This window comes from Anolis sagrei, chromosome 2, assembly GCF_037176765.1.
Source record: "Anolis sagrei isolate rAnoSag1 chromosome 2, rAnoSag1.mat, whole genome shotgun sequence".
NCBI lineage: Eukaryota > Metazoa > Chordata > Lepidosauria > Squamata > Dactyloidae > Anolis > Anolis sagrei.
This window is the reverse complement of record NC_090022.1, coordinates 74,189,860-74,215,615: the sequence shown is the minus strand read 5'-3', so window position 1 is coordinate 74,215,615 and position 25,756 is coordinate 74,189,860. Positions and strand designations below refer to the sequence as shown.

General features: G+C 41.0%; 1 protein-coding gene across 3 annotated transcripts in view; it reads left to right on the top strand.

The window, feature by feature from the left end:
* The window catches only part of SEMA3F (semaphorin 3F), a 166,777-nt gene that overhangs the window by 105,752 nt on the left and 35,269 nt on the right, over window positions 1-25,756 (top strand). For 2 of the 3 annotated variants that reach the window (XM_060765747.2, XM_060765746.2), the window contains 4 exons: window positions 16,798-16,958; window positions 19,592-19,654; window positions 21,535-21,654; window positions 25,506-25,595. In XM_060765747.2, coding sequence (XP_060621730.2) covers window positions 16,798-16,958; window positions 19,592-19,654; window positions 21,535-21,654; window positions 25,506-25,595 — 434 coding nt within the window. The remainder of the gene's footprint in view (window positions 1-16,797; window positions 16,959-19,591; window positions 19,655-21,534; window positions 21,655-25,505; window positions 25,596-25,756) is intronic. The other variant, XM_060765748.2, reaches the window with a different exon arrangement.

The following is a 25,756-nucleotide window of genomic DNA, read 5'->3' as shown; positions in this document are numbered from 1 at the left end:
GCAAATGGATTTAGACTAAAGGAAGAGTGGGCCCCAACCCAGTCCAGGATTTTGGAGGCAATGTCTGCACGGCTGGTTGACAGTAGGTGGTCAAATCAACAAGGATAGAGGCTGCAGCCATAGTAATGTCTTGTTGGCTACTGAAAGACCTGCTTTTCTCAGAAGATTGTTGGGGAGGTTTGAGTATTGCAGACATATACTTTCCCAGCTATACACCTTGTTCTAAGAAACATACATACACAAAGAGAGAATCATAGAGTTAGAAGAGATCACAAGATTCATCCTGTCAAACCTCTTGGCATGCAGGAATTCACAATAAAAGCACTCCCTGAATATGGTCATCAGCTTCTGTTACAAACCTTCCGAAAATGGAAACTCAGCCACACTCTGAGGCATCATATTTCATGGTAAGAGAATTCTTATCCTTCAGGAAGTTTTTCCTATTGTTAGGTTGAATCTCTTTTCCTGCAATTTGGATCCACTGCTCAATGGCCTAGTCTTTGGAGCAGCAGAGACGCAACTGTCTCTGTCTTCAATAATATCACAATAAGATATCCTTTCAAATATTGTATTTCAACTTGGCTATTATGTCCTCTCTTAATTTCTCTTCCAAATTTATTGAGCTAACTAAGCTGGTCTTCATAGGGCATTGTTTCCAGACATTTCGTCATTTTGATCACCCTCTTCTGGACATGTTCCAACTTGTCAACATCCTTCTAAATATCAACTACCTTATTGAAATTAAGATATACTACATCCAGAGCATTACCTTCGTCTACTAAGCTCCACTGGCTTTCTAGGCACAATACAAAGATCTGGTTAGGACCTTTAAAGCCATAGACCAGGCATGGGCAAACTTTGGCCCTCCATGTGCTTTGGACTTCAACTCCTAACAGTCTAGAATTGTTGCAGTTGAAATCCAAAACACCTAGAGGGCCAAAGTTTTCCCATGCCTGCCTTAGATGGTTCAGGTCCAGGCTATTTAGCTAACTGCATCCCCTTGTACGAACCTGCTCAGGCTCTGAGATCTTCAGGAGAGGCCAGTCTCTCGGTCCCAACTCTATCTCAAGTTCAGTTGGTGGGAACAAGAGAATGGGCCTTTTTGGTGACTGTCCCTCGACTCTGGAACTTCTTGCCCAGAGAAGCCAGAATGTCCACTCACTGTTGTCCTTCTGATGGCAGGTTAAAACTTTTTTATTCAGATAGGCTTTTAAAGATGAAGGTTTTGAAAATCAATTCAGAGGTTGTTTTGTTTTTAAGTTTGAATGTGTTTCAATGGATTTTAACTGGAATTTTTTTAATATTGTTTATATTTAATTCTGCTTTGATGTTTATATATTTGTATATTTTAAATTGTATTCAAATGTTTTTATCTTTGAGTCTCCTGGGAGAAATAAAGCAGAGTATAAATATAATATAATATAATATAATATAATATAATATAATATAATATATAAATAAATCACGCTATGAAAAGAGATAAAATTACTCTGGCATAACATTTATGTATGTGTATGGATGTGTGTGTGTGTGTGTGTGTGTGTGATAGATAGAGAGGGAGAACCTATCATTTTGAGATCAAAGAGTGATTTACATTTGCATTCTGCAAAGTTGTAAGTTTGCAGTTTTATTATATGCAGATTTATTGAATATTAATTAGACATTTACCTACTGGGGCATCACTGCTGAGAAAATCCCTCTATCCTCTTGGTGAATAATTACTTTGGATGTGCATGAGGAAGTGCTTCCATAGAAGATCCAAGGGGCCAGCACAACAGTAGATATCTGGGGTTATTCCCTTGTGTCCTGACCACAGTTTCCATCATGACTGAACAGCTTTTCAAGCCCTATCCAAACCCAGCACTCTATCCTTTGTGCGCATTAGTTAACCTAATATGGATATCAGCTACTTGATCTCTCCTAATCATATGGCATTTGAGTTCCAGGAAGTAAAAAAGAGATATCCCATGTTGATGATATGAAAAGGTAAAATCAAGGAAAGAGAGTGCTGGGTGGACAAGAATATGAATGGAAGGAGAATATAACTAGATGGAAGAAGGCCTGTTGTATTTCTGGTGGCACTGGGGGTGATAATGGAACCCTGGCTTGTACCCAAGGCATCTGTAGCACTCCTGGCTGCCATCTGTGAGCCTCATTTTAGTGCTTGAATATTCATGACCCTCATTAAACTCTTTCGAGAACTTCTCCAACACAGGAGCTAAAAATAACTTGGGGGAAGAGGGAGGGTTATCTGCCCTTGATATACTCGAAAGCCTCTAAACCTGGTTAAGATGAGGACTCTCTGTTTAGTGAAAGCAGTCCTCTTACCAGCTTTATCTCTCAAATAGATCTGCAGGGGCAGGGGGGAGGGGACAAAGGCCCCTGCAAAGTTTTGTCGCTACCCCTTGGAGTCAAAGAACAGTACTGCCCCATTTTACCACTCTTTCCCCATCTCTTCTTCCTTCCTTGGGCTCTCCAGCATTTAGAGAGAAAGAGAGGCGCTATCGAGGGCACTTCTCTCTTGAGAGGCTGTGATTGCAGACTGCTATTCCTTGTCACAGATAAACTGCTATGTGAGGGAACCACATGGTCTCCAGGGGCTTCCTGCTGGGTACATGAGAAGCATAGGCATAAGAGAGATGTCTGCAGGCTTGAAATAAAAATTTGCACTTTTTAAAAAATTGGCAGGAGTCCCTAGCTTGCCAATTTCAAGGAATTTTCAAGCTTTGCTTTTAGAATTTGAATTAGATAGCCTTCCTGGAAAAAAATGCTAAAGCTTAAGAATTGTAATGACATTAAGGAGCAACTTGCCAAATTCTGTCCTTTTATACCTTTGGCCCTGTAATGTAAACTTCAACCACGATTGGTAGCACCAGGAGACAGAAATGAAAATAAAGTATAATAAGTGTTTGTTTGTTTTTTACAAAAATAGTGATTCTCTTCCTATTCAAATTTGAAATGGGAGAAGTGTAAGTGGCTGGAAGGGAAATAGCTGTACGTACGTAAGGCAAGAGCTGGAAGGCAGCAGGAGTGGGTTGATGGGAATCGGCTAGCTGCCATCTCAGTCAGTGGAGCAGCTAATGCCACACAGCTTATGGGGATTCCTGAGGAATGACATCTGCATTGTTCGTCATTTCAAGAGAACAAATGCAAGAGCAGACGCACTGAGCATGCAGTCTCAAAGCCTCTGAACAGAAGGAGGGAAAGTGTTTCTTTCTGGACTTGCTTCTTTGCACACATTTTCTGCTATCATAACATCAGTGCCCAGTACACTTCAGCTGATGTGGACTAAATTGGAATCTGTCAAACTTTATGGGCCAAGGAATTCCAGTCAAGCTCCAGTATAAGATGGGACAGTTGTCCATGACTTAATGCACTGTTGTGTTCCAGGAAGTGGGAAAATGTGTTTGGTTTGAAACGCTGAAGCTGTTTTGTACAATGAAAGAGAGAAGGAATAGTCATCAGTACATTGGAAGCTCAGAATATATAGGGAAGCTGCATCCCTGTGACCTGGGGCGCACATAAACACACTCCTCTGCTTCAGCATTTGTCCCTCACTGTAAGAGCTCAAGTTTTCAAAACTTCATAGTTAGGGTTATCTATAATCCAAGCTATGAAAAGGTATTTTTTGAACTACAAGTCTCTGAAGGGAAGTTTATGCAAGTTCTGGAGTTTCTGTGTGTGAAATGCTTCTTTTGCACCTACTGCAAGTGACAATTTAGCTTAAGATGTGTAGCTCTCCAAGTGCTATTTTTTTCATGTCTGGAGTGACTTGAGAAACTGCAAGTCACTTCTGGTATGAGAGAATTGGCCATCTGCAAGGACATTGCCCAGGGAATGCCAGGGTGTTTTGATGTTTTACCATGCTTGTGGGAGGCTTCTCTCATGTCCCTGCATGGGGAGCTGGATCTGACAGAGGGAGTTCATCCACATTCTTCTGGATTCGAACCTGTGGCCTGTCAGTCTTCAGTCCTGCCGGCACAAGAGTTTAACCCACTGAGCCACGGGGCTCCTTCCAAGTCTATTAAGATCAGGGAACTTTCCAGTCTTTGGTTAATGCTATTTCCTGCCAAGCCCCCACCCTGTCTTTGTCAAACATGTTGTTAGCTTAATAGAAGTGCATGCATATGTATGCACATGCACGTGCATGCACGCACACACTTGGTTCAGAGTGCCAGAGAAGCATGAAAGGCCTTTCGGTGGCTGCACATAGCAAAATGTTCCTTTGGATACTTAAGAGCTCTCAACATGAACCTTACTCTTGGAGTCTTTATTAAATGGCCTGATGCCAAGGACAATAACCAGCATGGATCCAGTCAGGGGACAGGTAGTAGGGAAGGGAAGAGAGGTGTGGGTTGCCTGGGCACATTCCAGGGAGATCACATATTCAGTGTTTCTAGAGCTCAACTCTTTTTAAAGAGCCAGGGCAAATATATAATTTCCTGCACAGGTTTGCTGGAAGAGGCAAGTCTCTCTGCATAGCTTACATTATGTGATGCTATTCTGTAAACTACATTGATTAAGTTCATTAAATCCTTATATAAATTACCAGACACGATAGCTGGTGTTTGGTATGTATATTCCTATGGTACAACACACTACACCAATATATCACTTGACCCCATTTTAGCTTTTATGTTGCCTGCAGAATCCTGAAATGTGTACTATATTTTTCTTTTAATATTCAAATTCCAACATTTCACAGGATGGAAACATGGTTGTTGAAATGGTGGCATCAAACTTTGCTAATTCTGTTGTGAGAATATACTCATGATAATCCATTTTCTAAGTCTAGAAGGAGTTTTCATTTTCTCTCTCTTAGGTATTACAGTAGTATTCACATCCAGCCAGGTAGTCTGAGTCACAAGCACATTATTTTAAAAGTTTTCACCAGCTGTGCCTCTGGTTCCAGGAAAACCATGAAAGCAGTAATTCCAAACTCGGAGTTGTAAAGACTAGAGGTGGGTACTTTATGATCCTCTAGTTTGGAGGTTTTCAGCCTTTAGTCCTCTGGATGCTTTGGACATCAGCTCCCAGAGTTCCTTAGCATTCGTCATACTGGTCAAAACTTCTGGGAGTTGAAGTACAAAACACCTGGAGGACCAAAGTTGAGAACCATTGTTTTAGATCAGGCGTTCTCAAACTTTTTAAAAAGAGGGCCAGGTCACAGTCCCTCAAAATGGTGGAGGGCCAGATTATAATTTGAAAAAAATGAATGAATTCCTGTGCACACTGCACATATCTTATTTGTAGTGCAAAAAACACTTAAAACAATACAATAATTAATATGAAGAAGAATTTTAACAAATATAAACGCATTAGTATTTCAATGGGAAGTGTGGGCCTGCTTTTGGCTGATGAGATAGGATTGTTGTTGTTGTGTGCTTTCAAGTTGTTTCAGAAATAGGTTGACCCTGAGCGAGGGCCGGGTAAATGACCTTGGAGGGCTGTATCCAGCCCTCGGGCCTTAATTTGAGGACCCCTGTTCTAGATGTTACTGGATTGCAGGTCCCAGCAGTGAGGGCCAGCATTGCTAATGAAAAGACATTGCAATCCAACAGCTTCTGAAGGGCTACATTTTACCCACACCTGACATAAACAAATTTACTACCTCTATCACTGCAAAATTGAACATCAGCACAGTATTAACAATGGTCTGTTTTAATAATCCCTGTTGCAAAGCAAGGCACTGTTGTGTTGATGGAAATGTGAAGTGCAAGTTGAGCAGATATGCAGAAACTCCATGGTGGTCCTGGGGGGTTTTGTACTTCGAATCAAACCTGAACAATCTGTTACAAAGTGACTTGTATTTACATATTCTCTAACTGCATTTTAAAGACATTTTAAACAGTCATAGAATGTAAGGAGCATCTCTGAAATCAAGGAACTCTATAGCTACGCGTGCCAAAGCTTAGTTTGCTTTTGCTTTTCAATGTGCTCCAGTAATCTACATTTCTAGTAATACTCATCATAGCCTGGGAGACTCAGGCAAGAGAGGGAAAGAGAAATTCAACATAGCCTGTCATGGAATGTGTCTCCAGCTAGTGGCTGGTTATAGCAAAGATCCATAATTCTGTGCTGTGTTGATAGTTTCTCTTTTTTGGAGAGTATCTGATAGAAGGGGGATAGGCTTATTAGAGCATGGATGGGAGTTGAGGGGACCATTAGAACTCTTTTTACTGGGTTTCTCCTGCTTTTTAAAAAAGTTTGTAATTCAGTGAAGTCACAGAAGCAATGTCATACAACTGAGAAGGTGATGATGACTCCGTCCCACACCAGGAAGAGCAAACCAGTTAAGCCAACAAATGCTGAAGTTTAATTGATGAATGAACCTGTTCATAGGATTCAAGGCCATTTTGTGAACAATGGAGTTGCTGAAAGCCACGGGGCTAATCCGGGTTTTTGTTCACCCTTTCCATAGCCAACCTCTGGTCCATGACCAAATCTTCGTTCCCTCTCATGGCAACTAAGCTTCTTTTCACAGCCTCTTATGAGGGATTCTGTCAAAGGCTTTTTGAAAGTGCAAATAAAATGGTGCCCCATAATTCCCTTTTAGCTGCTCCTGCTTTGTGGGCACATTAATAATGTATGAGACCAACTTCAGCTCATGTTTCCAAACAGAAGCATCCTGCCCTGATTCACCTCTTTCTCCCCCTGCAAAGCAAAGGGGATTGTTTGTTTCAGCTGATGAGTCTAAATCGTTAGGCTTTATGTATGCATGAGGTAGCAATGAAGGGAACCTTCGCCAAGACATGTTATGCTCTTGTCTGTAGATCTGTTAAATATTTATTTTATTTAGTTCATTTGAATTTTCAGTTCTACCATGCCCCTGCAGCATGTGGGAGCTGGTACAGACACATCCCCTAATCTGTGCAAAGGCAGTCAGCACATATTTTAGTGAATCAGTGCTTGCCTATGATACCAGCTTAGCCTTACCTTCTTCCCGAGTTAGCCTGTTTTAACAAATTAATCAGTGTAAATGTGCAGAGATGATGCTGCCAGATGAGCAGACTAATGCTCAGCATCTTGTAACATCAGTGGAGATGGTCTTTCAGATAGAGATAGATTGGCACCATTATGGTTAGCACATACACTGCTTTGGCAGTTATTCTTGGGTGTCTCACCCTCTGCAAAGGAAATAGGTAAACAGGGAACCATGTGGAAGGAATTATATACTCCACTACAGAGTTGAGAAGCAACATGTTAAAAAGAAATGCAGTACTTTTTTCTTTGGTAATTGGGCAAGATTTTCATATTTGTTTTCACACTAATAATGTGATAATAATGTTTTTCTGATTTCTTGACTAGTATCTATTTTGATTAATGACTGAGCCTAGGTATAAAAAATGTTGAACTATTTTGATCTCTGCATTAAGCACTTTACAGTTATGTAAATAATCGTTGGTCATTATTTTTGTTCTCTTAATGTTTAGCTGTAATCTTTCTTTTGCACTTTCCCCCTTAACTTTCAGTAATAATTGTTCCAAGACTTTGCTATTTTCTACAAGTGTTATTTAACAATCTTAAACTGTTGATGTTACTTGCCCAAATTTTCACTGCTTCTTCCTCTGAGTGTAATCCTGCTTTCAATGTGATATGTTAGTAACATCTTACCACTGAATAACAAAACATTATTTTTTGCCACTGAGTAATGTGTGATGACAACAAATTACTTTGAAAAGAGGAAAATTCTAAAATGTTCATTTTTTAAATATTCATTCCACACTCTGGTAGCTTCTTATGTTGTTAACATTTTTGCTCAGTGCTCCAAAATCAAACATAAATGTTTGCTGCAGCAGTAAACTACTAGAAAGTATGAAATGGAAATTGTAAACATGCAGGAACACACCAAGCAGCATTAGCAAATTGTGAACTGATGGTTGAAATCCTGGCTCTGGAAATATACTATAACGTTCTGCACAGGTAGAACTATGACACATTTACTCATAATCTCCCCTCCCTATTCATTTTTAAGCTGCTGCAATCCACAGGCATTATGTTCCTAGAGCTGGAGGTCCTTCAAAAGTCTTAGAAGTGGAAGAGACCACAAGGGCCATGCAGTCCAACCCCCTGCTATGCAGGAAATTTACGTCATTGCAGTGCAGTTGGCAAAGAATTCTGACCTTTATAATAACCCAAAATATATGTTATGCAAGTTAAATTAGAATTACATTTTTGTACATCACTAACAGGATTCCTATAGTCAATGATATCTTTGTAGGAAAACAAGATAGCTTTATTACATATGCACAGTACAAAAGTACTGTTTCTTTAGTTTTAGCCTGATCCATGCATGACAGGACTCCAGGGCACTGTAATGCACTCTGTCCAAATACTCCTATTTAGGTTTGCCTGCCATGGGAGAACCACTGACCATTGAGTTATCATGACATCCAAACAAGGAGCTCTGACTTATTTCTTCAAAGACAACCCAACATCAACAGCCACACTCACTGTAAGCTTATGCTGTGGCTTGTTTGGAGAGAGGAGGACCAAAATACCATGTCATATTAAGCTGTGAACAGAGAGTATCTGGTTTGGTCAGACATGTCAATGGGAACATTGGACTTCGACTACAACTCCCATAATATCTTACTAGTGTCAGTACTGGCTACTGCTTCTGGTCATCAAAGTCCAAGACAGGTAGAGGGCTGAAGATTCATGCCTAGAAGGATGAAGTGGGAGTGATCAGGCAGCATGTTTTGATGTGCCACTTACAAATGGTAAACCAAAGCTTTCTGGAGCCCAGCCCAATTGTTGTGTCTAAACATGGTTGTCTTGTCAGTGATTACTAGTTGCGAGTATGTCCTACTTCCTACATGGAAATAATTTCTCAGAAAGAAATTACTATGAGTTTCCTAACATCTTCCCCAGCTGCTCCCTAGCATCACCATGAACTCATTTTCCTGCCAAATTAAAGCCGGGCCTTTGGTACAGTAGGCACTTTGCTTCTTCCCGGGAATCAGCCAGCACAAAAGAGTCCCTCTTTTGATTACTTCTGCAGAACCATCTTAGAGCCATACATCTGAGGCCATAGGCCCAGAGAAAATAAGTCCTTCTTGTCAAGAACCCAATATGTGGACTTAGACTTGTGCATGAATATAAGGGAAATAGACAAATGGGGCAATTTATTTTACATTGCAAACATGCTTATTTCATTATTTTATATCCCACCTTTCTTTCAGCATGGTGTGTGTGTGTGTGAATACTGCATAACATGTAACTCTTCCATCCTTCCTGACATCAGGAATAAGGCCATACATCAATTACAAACAGGACTGGTCCTTCTCACATAGCTGGAGGTTTCATGTCACATATCCTCCAATTGGGTACAGTCCCAATGGAAGAAATACATTTATTAAGTGTAGCTTCTGCCAAAGATATGTCTGTGTTTGTGTGTGTGTGTGTGTGTGCAGACTTTTTGGATAGCAAAGATTACTATCCAACGCACCTGTAACATTTGTTTTACTATCTGTTCCCCTGTTCAGAAGATTTGACCTCATTTTCTGTCCTTGTGACAATTAGATTTTGAAAATGTTGGCTTGTTGTGGAAAAAGGATTGGTAATAAAGCTTCAGCAGAGACACTTTTCCCATGATACCTCTTAGAGGAATGAACTCCCCTTCCTAGGAGTAATTTCCTCTTGCTTCCTGGTGTCTCATCACTATTTGTAACTAGAAGTCATATATGTCGGACTACCTGTTGATGAGAACGTCATACCTTATTTAGTCTTTTATGATATTTGTCATGCTTTAGAAAGTTCCCCACTTGTAAAATGAAACATTGGTATTGATAGGTAAAACTTGGAATCAGAGGCGCTGGGATTCGTAGATGCAGCTGGACAGTTTTTGCATGATCTGAGAATAAAGAACAATAGCCATGCAATCTGTTAGATTCAAAATAGCATTTAGATGTACTGCTCAAACTGGTGACCTATACACTGATACTGGTCCATGAATCACTGGCCGCCACTCTGCAGAAGGTTTTCAGGAAAGAAATAAGCCATCGCTCTTGCCAATGGGTATAAGTATGGCACTGTTCCCTGGCAAATTGCCAATCTCTGACACCAGATAGCGTGAGATGCATTGGCTGAGAACACATAACAGCTAGTCAGCTAAAGTATGCAGATTGTGATGGTTTGCTTTTATTATGAGGCAACTCATTTAAGAGGCAAACCCAGGAAGCTTTGGTGCTAACAAGTCTTGTGAGAGGGATATAAAAGAATGTTTTCTGCTTGAGAGAGAAGCTAGGAGGCTTTGGGCCCCGTGTCACCTCTTTAGAGCAGCCAGAGTCTATTCAGTTAAGTTTTACGTTTCTTTAAAGTAAGGTATTACTTTGTATTACAGGAGGTTTTAATAAATAATGCTAGTTGAAGACATCTGTGTGTGGTGCTGTTCTCCATATTCAAAAGCCCCATGGCCTTTCTGGCAACTAGCCCCAAAGCAAAAAAAAAACCAAAAAAAAAAACAGTGTGATGAATCTTGTGTGCCCCCCCCCCCCTTTGGTTTTTAAATTCCCTTAATAGATGAAAGCCAACTAGTTTATAGAATAGTTTCCAAAGGATTAGCCTATGTTAATCTCTTCTAGCAAAAACATCTGAGTCTTGTGACATGTTAAAGACGGACACATTTATTATGTTGTGTGTTTTCTTATCTAACTCTCAATTCAAGCAGATGACCATATTTGTAAGAATCCTCATCAGAGGGTTTCAGTGATATTGCCCCTGCTTCCTACCATCTTGCTATGGGAAGTGGTCACTCAAACGGGACTCGGGAGCTTTTAAATAGTGGCACTGTTTCCAAAATCCCAAGACATCTTCTGATGCATTTTACAGGCTAGTGAAAATTGTAGTGAGGAATTTTCTGTCCTAGATCATAACTCTGGAGATGAGGGTTTGGTTCCCCAGTTGGATAGGAAAACTCAGGGGTGACATTGAGCAAGTCACACACTCCCATCCCTAGAAAAGCCTGGGATAAGGTCACCTTAGAATGGTCATAAGTCAGAAATGACTTGAAGGCAACAGCAGCAACAAATTAGATGGCTATGTTTTGATGTTTGTGTTGTAAACTTTTTTTTTTGTTTTAGGTAAGGAAAAGTGTTATGTAATTGTTTTTAGGAGGAAAACAGGTATGTGGGGGCAGGGGCAGCATTCACTGACTCATCCAAATAGGTTGTTGGCTCTTTTCACATCCTAAATGGCTAGTTGGCATCATGAACATTCATCTTTGTCCGGTTTGGCTTCATTCAGGATTGGAGGAGGAAGACAGGACACAATCAGAGGCCATCTTCTCTTGATATTTTCCTCAGCTATCTGCTAACTAAAAATGCTAGAGCTTTATGATTCTTAAAGGTTTGTATATGTGCATATGCATGCATGTGTTCAAGTCACCTGTTGACTTAAAGTGACCCCATGAATTTAATAGGGGTTTCTCAGTCAAGAAACACTTGGAGATCTACCAAAAGTTTACTATCTCCAAATATATTCACAGTGAGGATTTTTTTTTACTTTTGAAAGATTTGTTTCTACACTAGCTTTCTTGATGGAACTCAGGCCAACTTTATATATCCAAATTGTTGGGGGAGGAGGGAGAGACATTAGATCGTCACCCTCCCTCTTGCCCTTCAGAAAAAAAGCAAAAACATGGCTGTGGAACCAAGCATTTGGGCAGTAAGCAGGGCAAGAAATGAACATGGGTTATGTGCAATTGTTATTTGATGTTGAAATGGCTTGGACTATGTTTCTGGATAATGTGATTTTAGTGTTTATATTAATATATTTTATTCCCTTGTTTTAATGTTTAAATGTAGTTACATTTTATGATTTAATTTATAGTTTTATGCTACTGTTGTTTTATGTTAAATTTTCATGTTTTGTAAGGCATTGAATTTTGTTGTGAATATGCTGGAAACTGCTTTGAGTCCTTCCAGGGGTGAGAAGGGTGGTATATAAATGAATTAAATAAATACATAAATAAATACCCAGTGGTAGTATGCTGTATGCTAGACAAGAGATGTGTACAATATAAATACCATTTTATCATATTAAAGTGGACTAGAATGGACAAATGTCAAGAAAGCAGGATCTGTTATGTTCCTCACTAAAAGACAGGAATCTGCCAACAAAGCCAGTGCATAAGATGTAAACTCAGTATGAAGTCCTGAACACTTTGGATTTGTTACTATTGAACACAGTGGGGTGGCTTCTGAATAGAACAGGTATGTCCTGCTAGAATTGAAGATTCCTGAATCGATAGCATTTGTTTTGAATATAAGATATATTATTTGAATTCACAGTCCTTTAGCAAAAAAAGCCCCAAACTTGGCTATTGAAGTTCTACCAAGTTTTAATTTCGGCAGTATATTTTAACAGTGGGACAGACATTTTGTGTTGCTATTCCTAGACGATGACGAATAAGAAATCCATGCTGATCTCCTGCCAGAAATGTGCCAGTAAATTTCATTCTACTTCCCTGTCCCTGAAGTGTGTTGGTTGGTTTCTTCTTTTAAAAATGGCATTTTCTTTGCTGTCATTTATTTGAGAGGAGTTGGGGGCCAAGTCTACTAGAAAAGCATGGACCATGATTTAACAAAATCCATTGAGGCCTAAGAAACTGACTGAAATATTTAAGAGCTTAAATATTTCTTGGTTTTAGAGGCCAGATGTAAGGCACACACTCAAAACTGTGTGCATAGAACATAATAGTCAATATCTATATCTCTCAGCCAGTGGACAGAGTAGACAGTGTATTGTGTGAATAAAATATCTATGAATGATCAATGGGCATGGAGAGGCAAGCAGCAAAAAAATACTTAAGCTGTCTATATGTACAAAATCCTTCTGGTTGCTGTGCAGTTGACATTCGAGCTTGTCAATATCTCTCTTGAATTGTGTGCCCAGAAATGGACACAGGATTCCAAGTGAGGACTGATCAAAGCAGAATAAAGTTGGAATACAACTTCCCATGATCTAGATCAGTGTTTCACAACTGAGAAGTCAGAATTCCTGGTGGGGTTGCGAGGGGGGTGTCAGAGGGGTCACCAAAAACCATCAAAAACAGCATTTTCTGTTGTTCATAGGGTTTCTCTGTGGGAAGTTTGGCCCAATTGTATCATTGCTGGGGTTCAGAATGCTCTTTGATTGTAGGTGAACAATAAATCCCAGCAACTACAACTCCAAATGTCAAGGTCTATTTTCCCCAAACTCCACCAGTATTCACATCGAGCTTATTGAGTATTAGTGCCAAGTTTGGTCCAGATCCCTCATTGTTTGATTCCACAGTGCTCTCTGGATGTAGGTGAACTACAATTCCAAAACTCAAAGTCAGTTCCCACCAAGCCCTTCCAGTATTTTCTGTTGGTCATGGGAGTTCTGTGTGCCAAGTTTGGTTCAATTCCATTGCTAGTGGAGTTCAGAATGCTCTCTGATTGTAGGTTAACTGTAAATCCCAGCAATTACAACTCCTAAATGATAACATCCCCCCCCAACCATACCAATATTCAAATTTGTGCCAAATTTCATATGGTGAATGAAAATACATCCTGCATGTCTGATATTTACATTACGATTCATAACGGTAGAAGAATTACAGTTATGAAGTAGCAATGAAAATAATTTTATGGTTGGGGATCACCACAACATGAGGGGTCACGGCATTAGGAGAACCACTAATCTAGGCATTATACTCCTATTGATGTAGGAAAGTAGTTGCCAGGAAAGATTGTGATTTGATTTGGTGGTGAACTGTCTGCCAAAATGAATCTTGAGAATATCTTTTAGGATGAGATGCATGTCTACTAAATGTTAATATAGGGTATATAGTGAACATCGCTTTAAATCAGACTGCTATCGATGTTGCTTTCACATTCAAATGATAGAAACAGGAAGCACGAACACATTCATTGTGAAGATGGCCTATAGACAGAAGAAAAAGATTTTTCAGAGGATCACAAAACAGAGTGTGTGAGCTCTTTGTCTCATGGAAACATAGGCTAATAATGTCTTATCCAATAGCCAGCTAGTAATTTTTCTGGGTTTGTTTACAAGGCTTTAACAAGACCTTTAGCTGATATCATATGCCTCTCATGAGCTGAAACAAAACCTCTTGAATGTATGCTATAAATGTTTTTGGCTTATGAGAGATATATTATATGCAACTGCATGATGTTATATTATTGGTCAAACTAGATAATAGAAAAATAGAGAGAGTTCTAAAAGCACATATATAATCGTGTGGGGGAGAGGGGAGAAGCTCTGTTTGGCAATACATGGTCAACTGCTTCTTCCTTTAAAAAGCCCAACTCATTTCGGAAAGGCCTTCTTCAGTAACTTTTTAAAGGAATAAACAATTGGCTGTTTATTGGCACATATAGCCTCTCTTCTTTCTGGTTCCTGAAAACAGAATACTAAATTCTTCATGTTATTATTTTTTAATCTGTCATTTTAAGTTCTTAAGACAATAAAGGTAAACTTAACACTTTCTCCAAAAATACAAAAGAAAGAAGAAAGAGGTATTCATAACACAAATACAGTTACATAGACACATTGCTTTTACTTGCACATCTCACTCAAAACTGGAACAGATCTATGCTATGTTTTGATTAAATGTTTCAAACAATGAACAAAGAGCTTCCAGATTAAGATATTTATTGTTATTTTATTTGTGTTCTATGCCTAAATCTAGTCTTATTAATTTTACCATATATAGTATATTTCAAACTGTTTTCAGATGGTTCACTGTTTGGCTGAAACAATGGATTCTTATTGCATTTCCACTTGTCTTCATCTCAATCCAACTGTAATAATCAAGAACTGATTACTAATCATTGCTCAAATTCCTCATTGTCTCATGGAACAGTATCCTCAGCGTAACCTGAAGATAGTAAAAATGCACAAAAAGAAACATCAGTGCAGTGGTGCATCTGATTGTTATCCAAACCTGTTCTGAATAAAACAGGTTCAAGATAATATTTGCATTCAACTAAGGGCCCTTCCAGACAGGCCCCAAAATGTGAACTGTTGAGCTTTACCTGAGGCATCCAAATGACGCCTCCAGCAAAAACAAATTAATTCTGAATAACCATTGTTGTTTCAAATTAATTAAACACCCCATTAGAACCAGGCCTTCCTTCCTACCCTGGGGTTACTTCCCACAGCCATCTCATAGTTTTGGGCTCCTGGAGCCCAAAGGTACAAGATGGCACCCACCGCCTCCTCCAAAGCCCCCCTCCAAACTAGCCTTATTTTTTTAAAAAAGTATTGAGCTACCATTAAGCTGCTCCAGCAGTCCTCCTGGTGCATACAAATGATGTGGTGGGAGAGGAAGGGAGCAAAATTGCTCCCTTCCAGCTCTGCGAATCATTTCTATGTGCCAGGAGTAGCTTAATGACAGTCTGGTAGGTTTTTAAATTTTTAAGGGCTTTTTTGTAAGGGGGGGGGGAGTTCTGAGCATCTGGGTGCCCTCCCAGTAGTTACCAGGAGGGCATCTAGACTCCCCCCCCCCCCAGGGAAAGCCTATGTTTTGGGGGGGTAGGTGTGGGTTTTGTTGTGGGTTTTTCTCATGTCTGAAAGCACCCTAAAACTTCCATGGCAGGTAAGATGGTGTCAGATGCACTCTTTGTTTCACACTTTCTGTTCTTCCCATTCTTGGTATTTTATTGACTGAACTGTTCTCTTGCTGTCTTAAAATGTAGGTTCAAAATGTAGGTTCAAGCTGTAGAGCCCATCCTCCATTGGCATTTATTACCATAGATGTTCTGATGTCAGAGAGACTTTACCATACGCAGCTGGTTCTTGAGCAGATTAGCAGGAATTTAGATGTCCGTGGCCAACTGATGCTAAATTAAATCACACAGTAGCTACTAGTGAATACTATAGGCTGCTGAATGAACCTTGGTGTTGATAAACTAATCAAACTCCAGAGTCTTTTGGTGAAAACAGACACTTGCTGATTATGTGTATGTGGGCAGTAGTACTGCTAATAGCTGTAATAAAGGGTTTTAATCCTTTTATCATTTTCACACTGTCTGTGCTGTGAATGAAGAAGGCAGTGGCTTAATAATCAAAGAAATGAATTCCTCTATAATTCCGAAACAGGAAAGGTACATTGAGTTCTTAATAAGTAGTAGTTGAAGTCTGTATTTTTATTTTACTCAGAAGCATAAGACAAGCACAAGCCACCAGTTGAGCCATGTGATATTCCTCCTCCACCATTTGTTGAGGCTATACCTCTGTAATTGTTAAAAAAAGACTAAACATTAGAGTTGCATCACAAAATGAGTAACTTGCAATTATAATATGATGTAGTTAAACCTTTGTTATTGAAACAGCTAACTAAATGCAAGTTTTTTCTCTCCCATGTACCTGATGAAATGACTTCTGTGTTCCTGAACCTCATCAGACTCCATCAGTACACCATTAAGCACTGAGTGTATCTTACAATGGTTCCCAACCTTTGGGCCTCCAGGGGTTTTGGACTTCAACTTCCAGAAATCCCAGCCAGCTTACCAGCTGTTAGAGACTGAAGTCCAAACCACCTAGAGGCCCAAAGGTTGGGAATCATTGTAAGATACACTCAGTGCATAATGGTGTACTGATGGAGTCTGATGAGTCATCTTTTGGAATAAGGAAGTGTGGGCTACATGCATGTATTTTGCTGCATTCATGAGCCAAATGTGTTCCAGCTTTTTGTGAGCTTGGTTGTTGCTTCCAAATCATATTCAGAAGGATACATCTGGAACCAAGAAAGGGCCAAGGCAGGAGCCAACTAATACCTCTCTTTTCTTCTGTTTCTTCCCTTAGAGCTGAAGGTCACCGGCACTGCCCATTTCTTCAATTTCCTGCTCAACTCAACAGACTATCGCATCCTGCTAAAGGATGAAGATCATGACCGCATGTATGTGGGAAGCAAGGACTACATCCTTTCACTGGATCTCCATGATATCAACAGGGAGCCCCTGATAGTAAGGGCACTTCTTGTCTTTTGCCAGAAGCAGGGAGGAAAATTGGGAGGGGGGGGGGGACATGCGCATTCATTTGATGGTTGGGGAAGATTTCGGTTTAGTAGCCAATATATATTTCTCTAAAATTCTCTGCACTGAATTTGCATTGGATTGCCTGTCATTTACAGGTTGACCATATCTATTGCTCTTGCAATGACTGTGTGGAAGGTGGTCATTTTGCTGTTATTCAAGTGAGGCCTTCTACAGCAGTGTCCTCTGGATGTTTTGGACAACAACTCCCAGCATTCCCCAGATCATTATCCATTTTAGCTGGAGCTGTTGTTGTGAACTGAAGCCCAAACATGCCTAGAGGACACAAGATTGGAGAATGCTAGTATAATGCTTGAAGTGTATCTAATGAAGCTGATAATTCCTGGGCCGTATCACCCTATGACTTAAAAAAAAAAACACCTTAAAATAATTACGAACAGCTCACTGACTAATGTAGGAAAAGAAAAATTACACACCAAAAAGAAAAAGGCACAAATACTACAAGCTAAACTGACTTCTTCCTGTTTTAGGCAGTTGTACACATGCATCCAAGAAGTCAAACTTTCCTTTCTGTAACAGTCAAACATAAGGCCAATAATATATAGCCTATAAAAAAAGAAATTAATACTATTCAACAGACTCTAAGAGGTCTTATCATCTCAGGGTACATCTACACTGTAGAGTTAATGCATTTTTGACACTTCTTTAATTGACATGGCTCAATGCTATAAAAATCTGGAGTTGTACAAGGCTTTAGCCATCTCTGCGAAAGAATCCTGGTGCCTCACCAAGCTGCAAATCCCAGGATTCCATAGCATGGAGACATGGCAGTTAAAGTAATGCTAAATTAAGTTGTGGTGGCCTCACAACTCCAGGTATTCTTGGTAGACACGGATTATCTAGACCCGGCACAGTCTGGCTTTAGGCCGGGACATGGTACCGAGACAGCCTTGGTCGCCTTAGTGGATGATCTGCGCCGGGAGCTCGACAGGGGGAGTGTGTCCCTGTTGGTGCTGCTGGACCTCTCAGTGGCCTTCGATACCGTCGACCATGGTATCCTTCTGAGACGCCTCGCAGGGATGGGTCTTGGAGGTACTGTTTTGCAGTGGTTCCGGTCATTCCTGGAGGGTCGATCTCAGAAGGTGTTGTTGGGGGACACCTGTTCAACCCCACAACCATTGTCTTGTGGGGTTCCTCAGGGCTCAATATTGTCTCTCATGTTGTTTAACATCTACATGAAGCCGCTGGGGGAGATCATCCGGAGTTTCGGGGTACGGTGTCATCTGTACACGGATGATGTCCAACTCTGTCACTCCTTTCCACCTGCTACTAAGGAGGCTGTCCGGGTCCTGAACCGGTGCTTGGCCGCTGTGACGGTCTGGATGAGAGCGAACAAATTGAAATTGAATCCAGACAAGACAGAGGTACTCCTGGTCAGTCGCAAGGCCGAACAGGGCATAGGGTTACAGCCTGTGTTGGATGGGGCCGCACTCCCCCTGAAGACGCAGGTTCGCAGCTTGGGTGTGACCCTGGACTCATCGCTGAGCCTGAAACCCCAGGTTTCGGCGGTGACCAGGGGAGCATTTGCACAGCTAAAGCTTGTGCGCCAGCTGCGCCCGTACCTTGGGAAGTCTGACTTGGCCACGGTAGTCCACGCTCTGGTTACATCCCGTTTAGACTACTGCAACGCTCTCTACGTGGGGTTGCCTTTGAAGACAGCTCGGAAGCTCCAACTAGTCCAACGCTCGGCAGCCATGATTTTAACAGGAGTGGAGCGCAGGGAGCATACAACCTCCCTGTTGCGCCAACTCCACTGGCTACCGATCTGCTACTGGGCTGAATTCAAAGTGCTGGCGTTGGCCTTTAAAGCCCTAAATGGTTCCGGCCCAAGCTACCTATCTGACCGCATCTCTGCCTATGAACCAACCAGGACTTTGAGATCTTCCGGGGAGACCCTGCTCTCGATCCCGCCTGCTTCTCAAGCTCGGCTGGCGGGGACGAGAGATAGGGCCTTCTCGGTGGTGGCTCCTCGGCTGTGGAACGCCCTTCCTACGGACATTAGACTAGCACCATCTCTAATGGTATTCCGCAAAAAGGTGAAGACCTGGATGTTTTAGTGCAATCTGGTAATGGAACATAGAAATGGAACAATGGACGACGAACCTGGACTAAGCTTGGATGATGAGAAGATTGGGTACGGTTGTTTTTTGTAATAATTGTGCATTGTAATTGCTTATTGGTAATTTATGGATAATGTGTTAAGTCAATTGTTATATGTTGTATGGAACCACTGCTGTTTCTACTGTTTTTACTGTTTGTGAACCGCTGTGAGTCGCCTTCAGGCTTGAGATACAGCGGTATATAAGCAAAGTAAATAAATAAATAAATAAATAAATTGCGTTCATTCTGCAGTGTAGAAGTTGTGAACCTTCAGAGTGCCTTGCCATTGGGGTTTAATAGTTTGCCTGTTTTAATTTCCCCCCTCTAGCCCTTGGAATGCACAATTTAAAACTCACCAGTCTGGGACTAGGATTACATATTGCTCTTAATGTGGTTCTATGTGGTTATAGGTACAGGGCTGAAAATGTTGTTTTGTCTGACAGATCCACTGGCCTGCATCTCAGCAAAGGATAGACGAGTGTGTCTTGTCAGGGAAGAACATTAATGTAAGTACTTTTGATGTAGTGCTTATGCTTTTGGAAGGCATGCTCGAACAGTGGTACTTCAGTAATGCTCACACCTCCCATTAGGTAATCATTGAGCAAATGCTGTCTGGCTGCCCTGTCATTCAGCTACCTAAAGTATTTCGCCTCCCAAAACAGAATGGCAGATGATGCTACCTATCAGAGTCAAGGCACATTATGCCTAAATCCAATTTATTCTAGCATGTGAGGGAGAAAAGTTCACAATCATTTCTCATTGTTAATGAAAAATACTGTGATAAAGAAAATGAGTAAGAATTTTCTCTGATCAGTAGGTAACTAGCAAAATCTATTACTGAAGGCAACTGCTTGACCTCCTCCTCCTCCTGGATTCTGTTGCAAGAGGATGGAGATGTGACCAGTACTTTATTCATTTATTTATTTATTCCATCTAAAGACAGCTGCTTCTGTTGCTAACTTGTTGCTGCTGGTTCCTGGAACACTGGCTTAGTTTTCAGTAAGGTGAAGATGCCTTGTCAGCAGTAGGTGAGAGGAATTAGGAGTATTTGTTTAAGCACAGCTAAGCTCATATCAGCAGTATTGTAGATTGCTTTTATTCTCACCTCCATGGGAGGACGCAAGAGGTCAAGTGTTACCAGTCTGTTTCCTATGAGGGAGAGTCTGCCTTTTGGCCAACTGACCTTGAACTCTGTCCTCCAGAGATTTCTCAGCTGCTACTGTTCAGGGCTCAGTCACAGAGCAGCCGAGCTGGCTTAGTAAAGGAAACCGCGTTTGCTTACATATTTCCCACCCTACTGAACTCTGTTACCCTTGGCTCCTGCCCAGTTCTGCATGATCCCTCTAACTGGGGGGCATGAAGCAAAGAGGAAACATGAGCTGTGAAGAGGAAACTGGACACAAGTGCCCATGCCTGGCTTTGAATCCAATTAGTTAATGAGCTTCCGCCTTGACAACACAGTGTGTGCACCCTCTGGGAATGGCTCTACCTACCCTCTGGGCCTCACCACTATCACTTACCAAACAGTTATTCAAACCACTCTTTGTGGGTTGGTTTGTTTCCAAGGCCTTCCTGCCTCTTAATGAGCAGGCAGCCAGGGGCTGTCTTGAAAACGTTTCCTTTCTGCCTCCCCGAGTAGATAAGGCCCAAAGACTCTCATCATTCCACTAAAATGAGTTTTTATTTATGTGGGGGTTTATTCATAGAATTTTCTCTGGGTTTTGAAAGTAAGTAGGAATAAGAGGCTGGGTTTACCAACTTGTTACTGCTGTTGTTTTCCCCAACCTGCAAAAAATTGGCTGTTGGGGCAGCACTAAGCTGCACCATTTGTACTTTAGCTACAGATCTGGTGCAGTGTAAGATATATGAAGAAGGGATGTAGACTCCAAAAGGTAATTTATTTTAAAACGTTCCAAAAGGGATACTTTTAGAACAGCTGTGGCTAATTAGTATGTCATCCAAATGTTTTTGACTCCAAGTCCCAGAAACATCTAACTGCCAATTACAAGGTTGGCAGTGACTGGCATAGACGAATTGCAGGATAATTGTCTCTGAAGTACACCCAAATCATGACTGTTGGGAACTGAAACAAAAGATTTATGTGCTGATTCCCAAAAGATCACCATTCCTTGGCTGCCTCAGTCAAGAAATGTTATTGCAAACCATTAAGTGGGATGTGAGGGGCTTAGTGGCTCTCCAGGAAGCATACATATAATACAGAAGCAATTATTTGATTACTTCCATATATATCTTCCATAAATGGAAGATATAGGTGAGGTAGTGTAGGCTATGACAAACAGAGGATGGAATTGCTCGCTGCCCTTTTTTGAGATTAGGGTTTTTGTTGGGGGTTTAGACTAACAAAATGTGTTCCCTTACTTTCCAGGGCGAGTGTGGGAACTTCATTCGTCTTATCCAGCCATGGAATCGAACCCACTTGTATGTTTGTGGTACTGGAGCATACAACCCTGTCTGCACCTTTGTCAACCGGGGCCGCAAAGCACAGGTGAGGTATTGTGGGAGCCGCGTACAACTAGAACTACAGTCAGAGATGGCTGTGTTGGAGAATCAGATGGACTTGGTGTCCAGCCATAAACTATCCCAGACTGTAATCACAGCTATTCCAGGAGGGAAAGTCTTCAGATGCATTTAAACCCACCAAGTCAATTGATTCAGCATCTTGTATTGAGCAGTGAGATGTGGGCCCTTTTCACCCCCTTGCATTAATTTGCTTCTTAGATTTATACTCCACTTTTCCTCCAGATAGCTCAAAGAAGTATACACACATCTAGTCACCTCCCTATTTTAGCATCTCAGCATTCTGTAATCTAAGGAGGGCTAGGTAGGAGCTGGGAAATAGTGCCATGCCTAAACTCCATAACTGAGTCAGGATCTGAACTTGGGACTCCCATGTCTTAGAGTTAGACCTACACTAATCATTATCCAATAGTACTCTTTCAGAAATTAAGGCTCAGCACAAGGACAAGGGAAAAAAGACATGATATGGTTTTATATATACCATAGAGAATAATTCAGACATAATAGATGCTCCCATCTTTACCTCTGATACCACATTCCTGAGGAAAACGGTTTAAATCAGAGTTGGCTATCATGAAAGCCCTGCAGATGTTGTTGAACGGTAGTCAACTAAGCCTGGAATGAGGAATCCTTAGAATTGCAATTCAGAGACATCTGAAAGATTGTGTGATTGCCATCTTAGTTTAAGGTATTCTTAATATGTGTATGTTCATCCATTACCACCCTTCTACTGAGTGGAAAGAATGGCATTGGTCATACTACCAGACTCAGACTAGATTAGAGGAAGAATGCTCACTTATCGCATTCCCCTAGAAACTCAAGATGAAGATATTTTAGAATGAGACCCGTTAACTAATCCAGTTACCACCTTGAAAGATCTCCGTGCAACAAAATACAAATTCAAATGAAATAAACAAATATATAAATGCAACTGCCGGTCTGAAAAGTGACGAAATAGTGATCAGAGCTGTTTGGGTACCTCAAGATCAGCTCTGCCATAATACAGTTGGTGCTTACTTGGCTTTACCTGGTGCTTTCATGGCTTTTAATGTGAAAGTTGGTTATAAAGACATAGCCAGACTTACCATTATGAGAAGTCTGTGTGTATGTGTGTGTGACTGAAAGGAGAGAGGGAAGGCATAGGATTTTACTCAGTATATTTTGGACCTGTAAATCTTCCCAGAGACTCACACTGTCACTAGGAAGAGGGTTCCTGTCTCTCTACAGTCCTCATTTAACTGCACAGACTTTATCTTTCTTCTGGGCCAGCAGCTTACTATTCAGAATAGTGCTTGTTCTGCATGACTTGCTGCAACAAATGTCACAGGATTTGGACAACAGACAAAGGGAAATACATTTCCAGAAATATTCTTAAGCATCACATGCAATTTAGCCCCGATCCCTGCCCCTTCCTGCCCTGGCCAATGGTTTGCAGCTTGGGCTCAGCTCCTGGGATCTGCAGATTCAGGCAAACAGTGTTTCTGTCTTCTCAATTGTCATGATAGCGAGAGCTTATGAGATGTTGTAAAGATTAAGCACTACAGAATTACTGTTTGTGCAGTCTGAAAGAGGGATCCCAAATAAAGGGGAAACTGCTGGGCAGACACACCAAGGATTTTTGAGCCAATGGAGTCTTATCCTCAATACCAAGCCCTTGCAATAACAACTAATGGCGGAACCACAAACAAGCTCCTTTTGTTTTTAAAAGGACCTGTGTTTAAGGTGTGCCTGCAAAGTCAGGTGAGGATATGGGGAAGTCTTACATCATCTAGATTGATGGGACCCTGCCTTTTTTCACCAATTGCAACAGGTAGCAATCAGAGTAGCTGCCAGTTTTCTGTGAGGGCATGAGAGAGGAAGAGTGTTTGATGACATATACATACTTCATGTCAGATGTGAGGAACCCTGTGCTCTCAACGTCTTTTGGAATGCCACTTCCATAAGCCTAAGCTATCATTGCTAATGGTTGTGATTACTATGAGTGTAGACCAAGATGCATGCAGGGCAACAGGTTTCCTAGACTTTATTTATACTGACAGTCTTTGATTGGTATGTATACAATGTTGTATAAATTAGTGTGGCTTTCTCAGTTCTTCGTTCTCCAGATGTTTTGGTCTTCATTTTACAGAATTCCTAGCAGTTATCCAAGCTGATTGAGACTTTTGGGAATTAAAGGCCAAAACATTCAGGGAGTGAACATTTAAGAACCACTGCATTAGCATGTATCAGTCAAACGAACCACATGCCATTACTGCAGGCAGTTTGCACGAGGTTTCCATGTTGTTTTAACTAGCCCTGTTCTAGCCTCCATAACAATTCCCAAAAGGACTGCAGCCCTAAAATATAATCCATCTGAATGGAAAATCCATCCATGCTGAATGAAAATTGTTTCTCTTGGTGGATTCTTTCTGTTTTGCACATAATTTTCCAATTCTCTCAGCTTGGAGGTATGATATTTTTCTACTGAGCTATTTCAAAACTGATGAAACTTCATTACTTTATATCTATTGGCAATGGGGATTTTAGTTGCATATAACACATTACTATACATAATCTTTCAGCATAGACAAGTAACAAAAACCCTTCTATTTTTAAACAGATTTTTCATTTTCATCTACTACATTTTGGGACAAACTCATCTGATATAACGTAATCTAAATCTATCTTACACTTGCTTTTAAAATATGACTTGCTTTGTGTTTCCTACCTTATATTTTCCTTGAACTAGATATCATTGACTATTAAAATAGCATAATGAAAACCTACGTGTGTCTATGTGAAAATATTTCCATCTTTATTTTAATGTCTCTAATGGATTTTCCCCAAAGTTTGTGCAGTGAAATTTTGATCTTATCTTGAATCACCTTTTTGTACTTGCTATCATACTTTTCCACAGTTTAAATAGGCCAGCTATTCTGTCAAACCAGGAACATGCATTCTTCCAGATGTGGGATTGCAGCTCCCAGCAGCTCCCAGCAGCCCTCACTATTGGCTATACTCACTATGGCTGCTGGGACCGAAAGGCCAGGCCCATTGGGACAGGGCTGACCTTGAGCTGATGAAAACATATGGCATATATTTTAAACTTCATTCCACACTCTGATACATGAAAATTTTATTTTTTGAGCCAGAAATGAATACCTTTCTAAACCAATGGTAAATAATGTCAGATTCTTTGCATCATATTTATTCTGTGTTTAACCACATTTTTTCCCATTTGATGCCAACCAAACCAGCACAGTATGGAATTGCTGTAGCATAGAACAACCTGATGTTAGGAAAGAATGGTCTTCCTTAACTTTTTTCCATAATATTTTGATTGCTCTTTTTTCCAGGTTTATAAAGATCTGTTTTCTCATGCTACCCAAATATTAGACCCTGTAACTAGTGGGAGACTATAGGGCAAAAATTATAACTTCAGGATAGTAGACCTTTTCAAGATGTGGGAGAGATCCCTGCAGGGAAGTACTCCTGGTCTGGTACTTCTGTAACTAAGCAATGCCATTGAAGATGAAAATTGAGGTGTTGCTCAGATTGGGAATCTGCCACCGTCTAGATGTTGCTGATTTCAACTCTCAACCATTGTAGCCTGCTTAACCAATAAAAAGGAATGGTGGGAGCTGCAGTCCCCAAAACATAAAGACCCCAGGTAGGACATAAATATTGGAAAGGGGGCCTTTATCTCAGTGGAAGCATCTGTTTGTATTTGTCCAAGCAGTGAGGTTTCTGCATGCTGCCTTCTCTGGCCAGACCCTGCCGTTCCTGCTTCTCTGGCAGGTCGCTCTGCCAGCGCTAACTCTCTGCTCCTCCTCTCCTCAGGCTTTTGAGCTGAACCAGTCCATCCAGCAGGGAGGACGGGGAAGTAGAGCAGTTGACTCCTCCCTCCACCCGTCTCCAGTGGAACGCAAGGTGGGAACCGCGCTCTGCCCTGCCATGCCATTCCCTTCCCAAGGACGTAGTTGGCTCCTTCTCCAGCATGCCCGAGCCTGGGCTCTCTAACCCTCATTGTCAACTGGCATGCACCTAACAACTAACTCATGGGGGGAAAGGCCAGGCCCTTTGGGACAGGG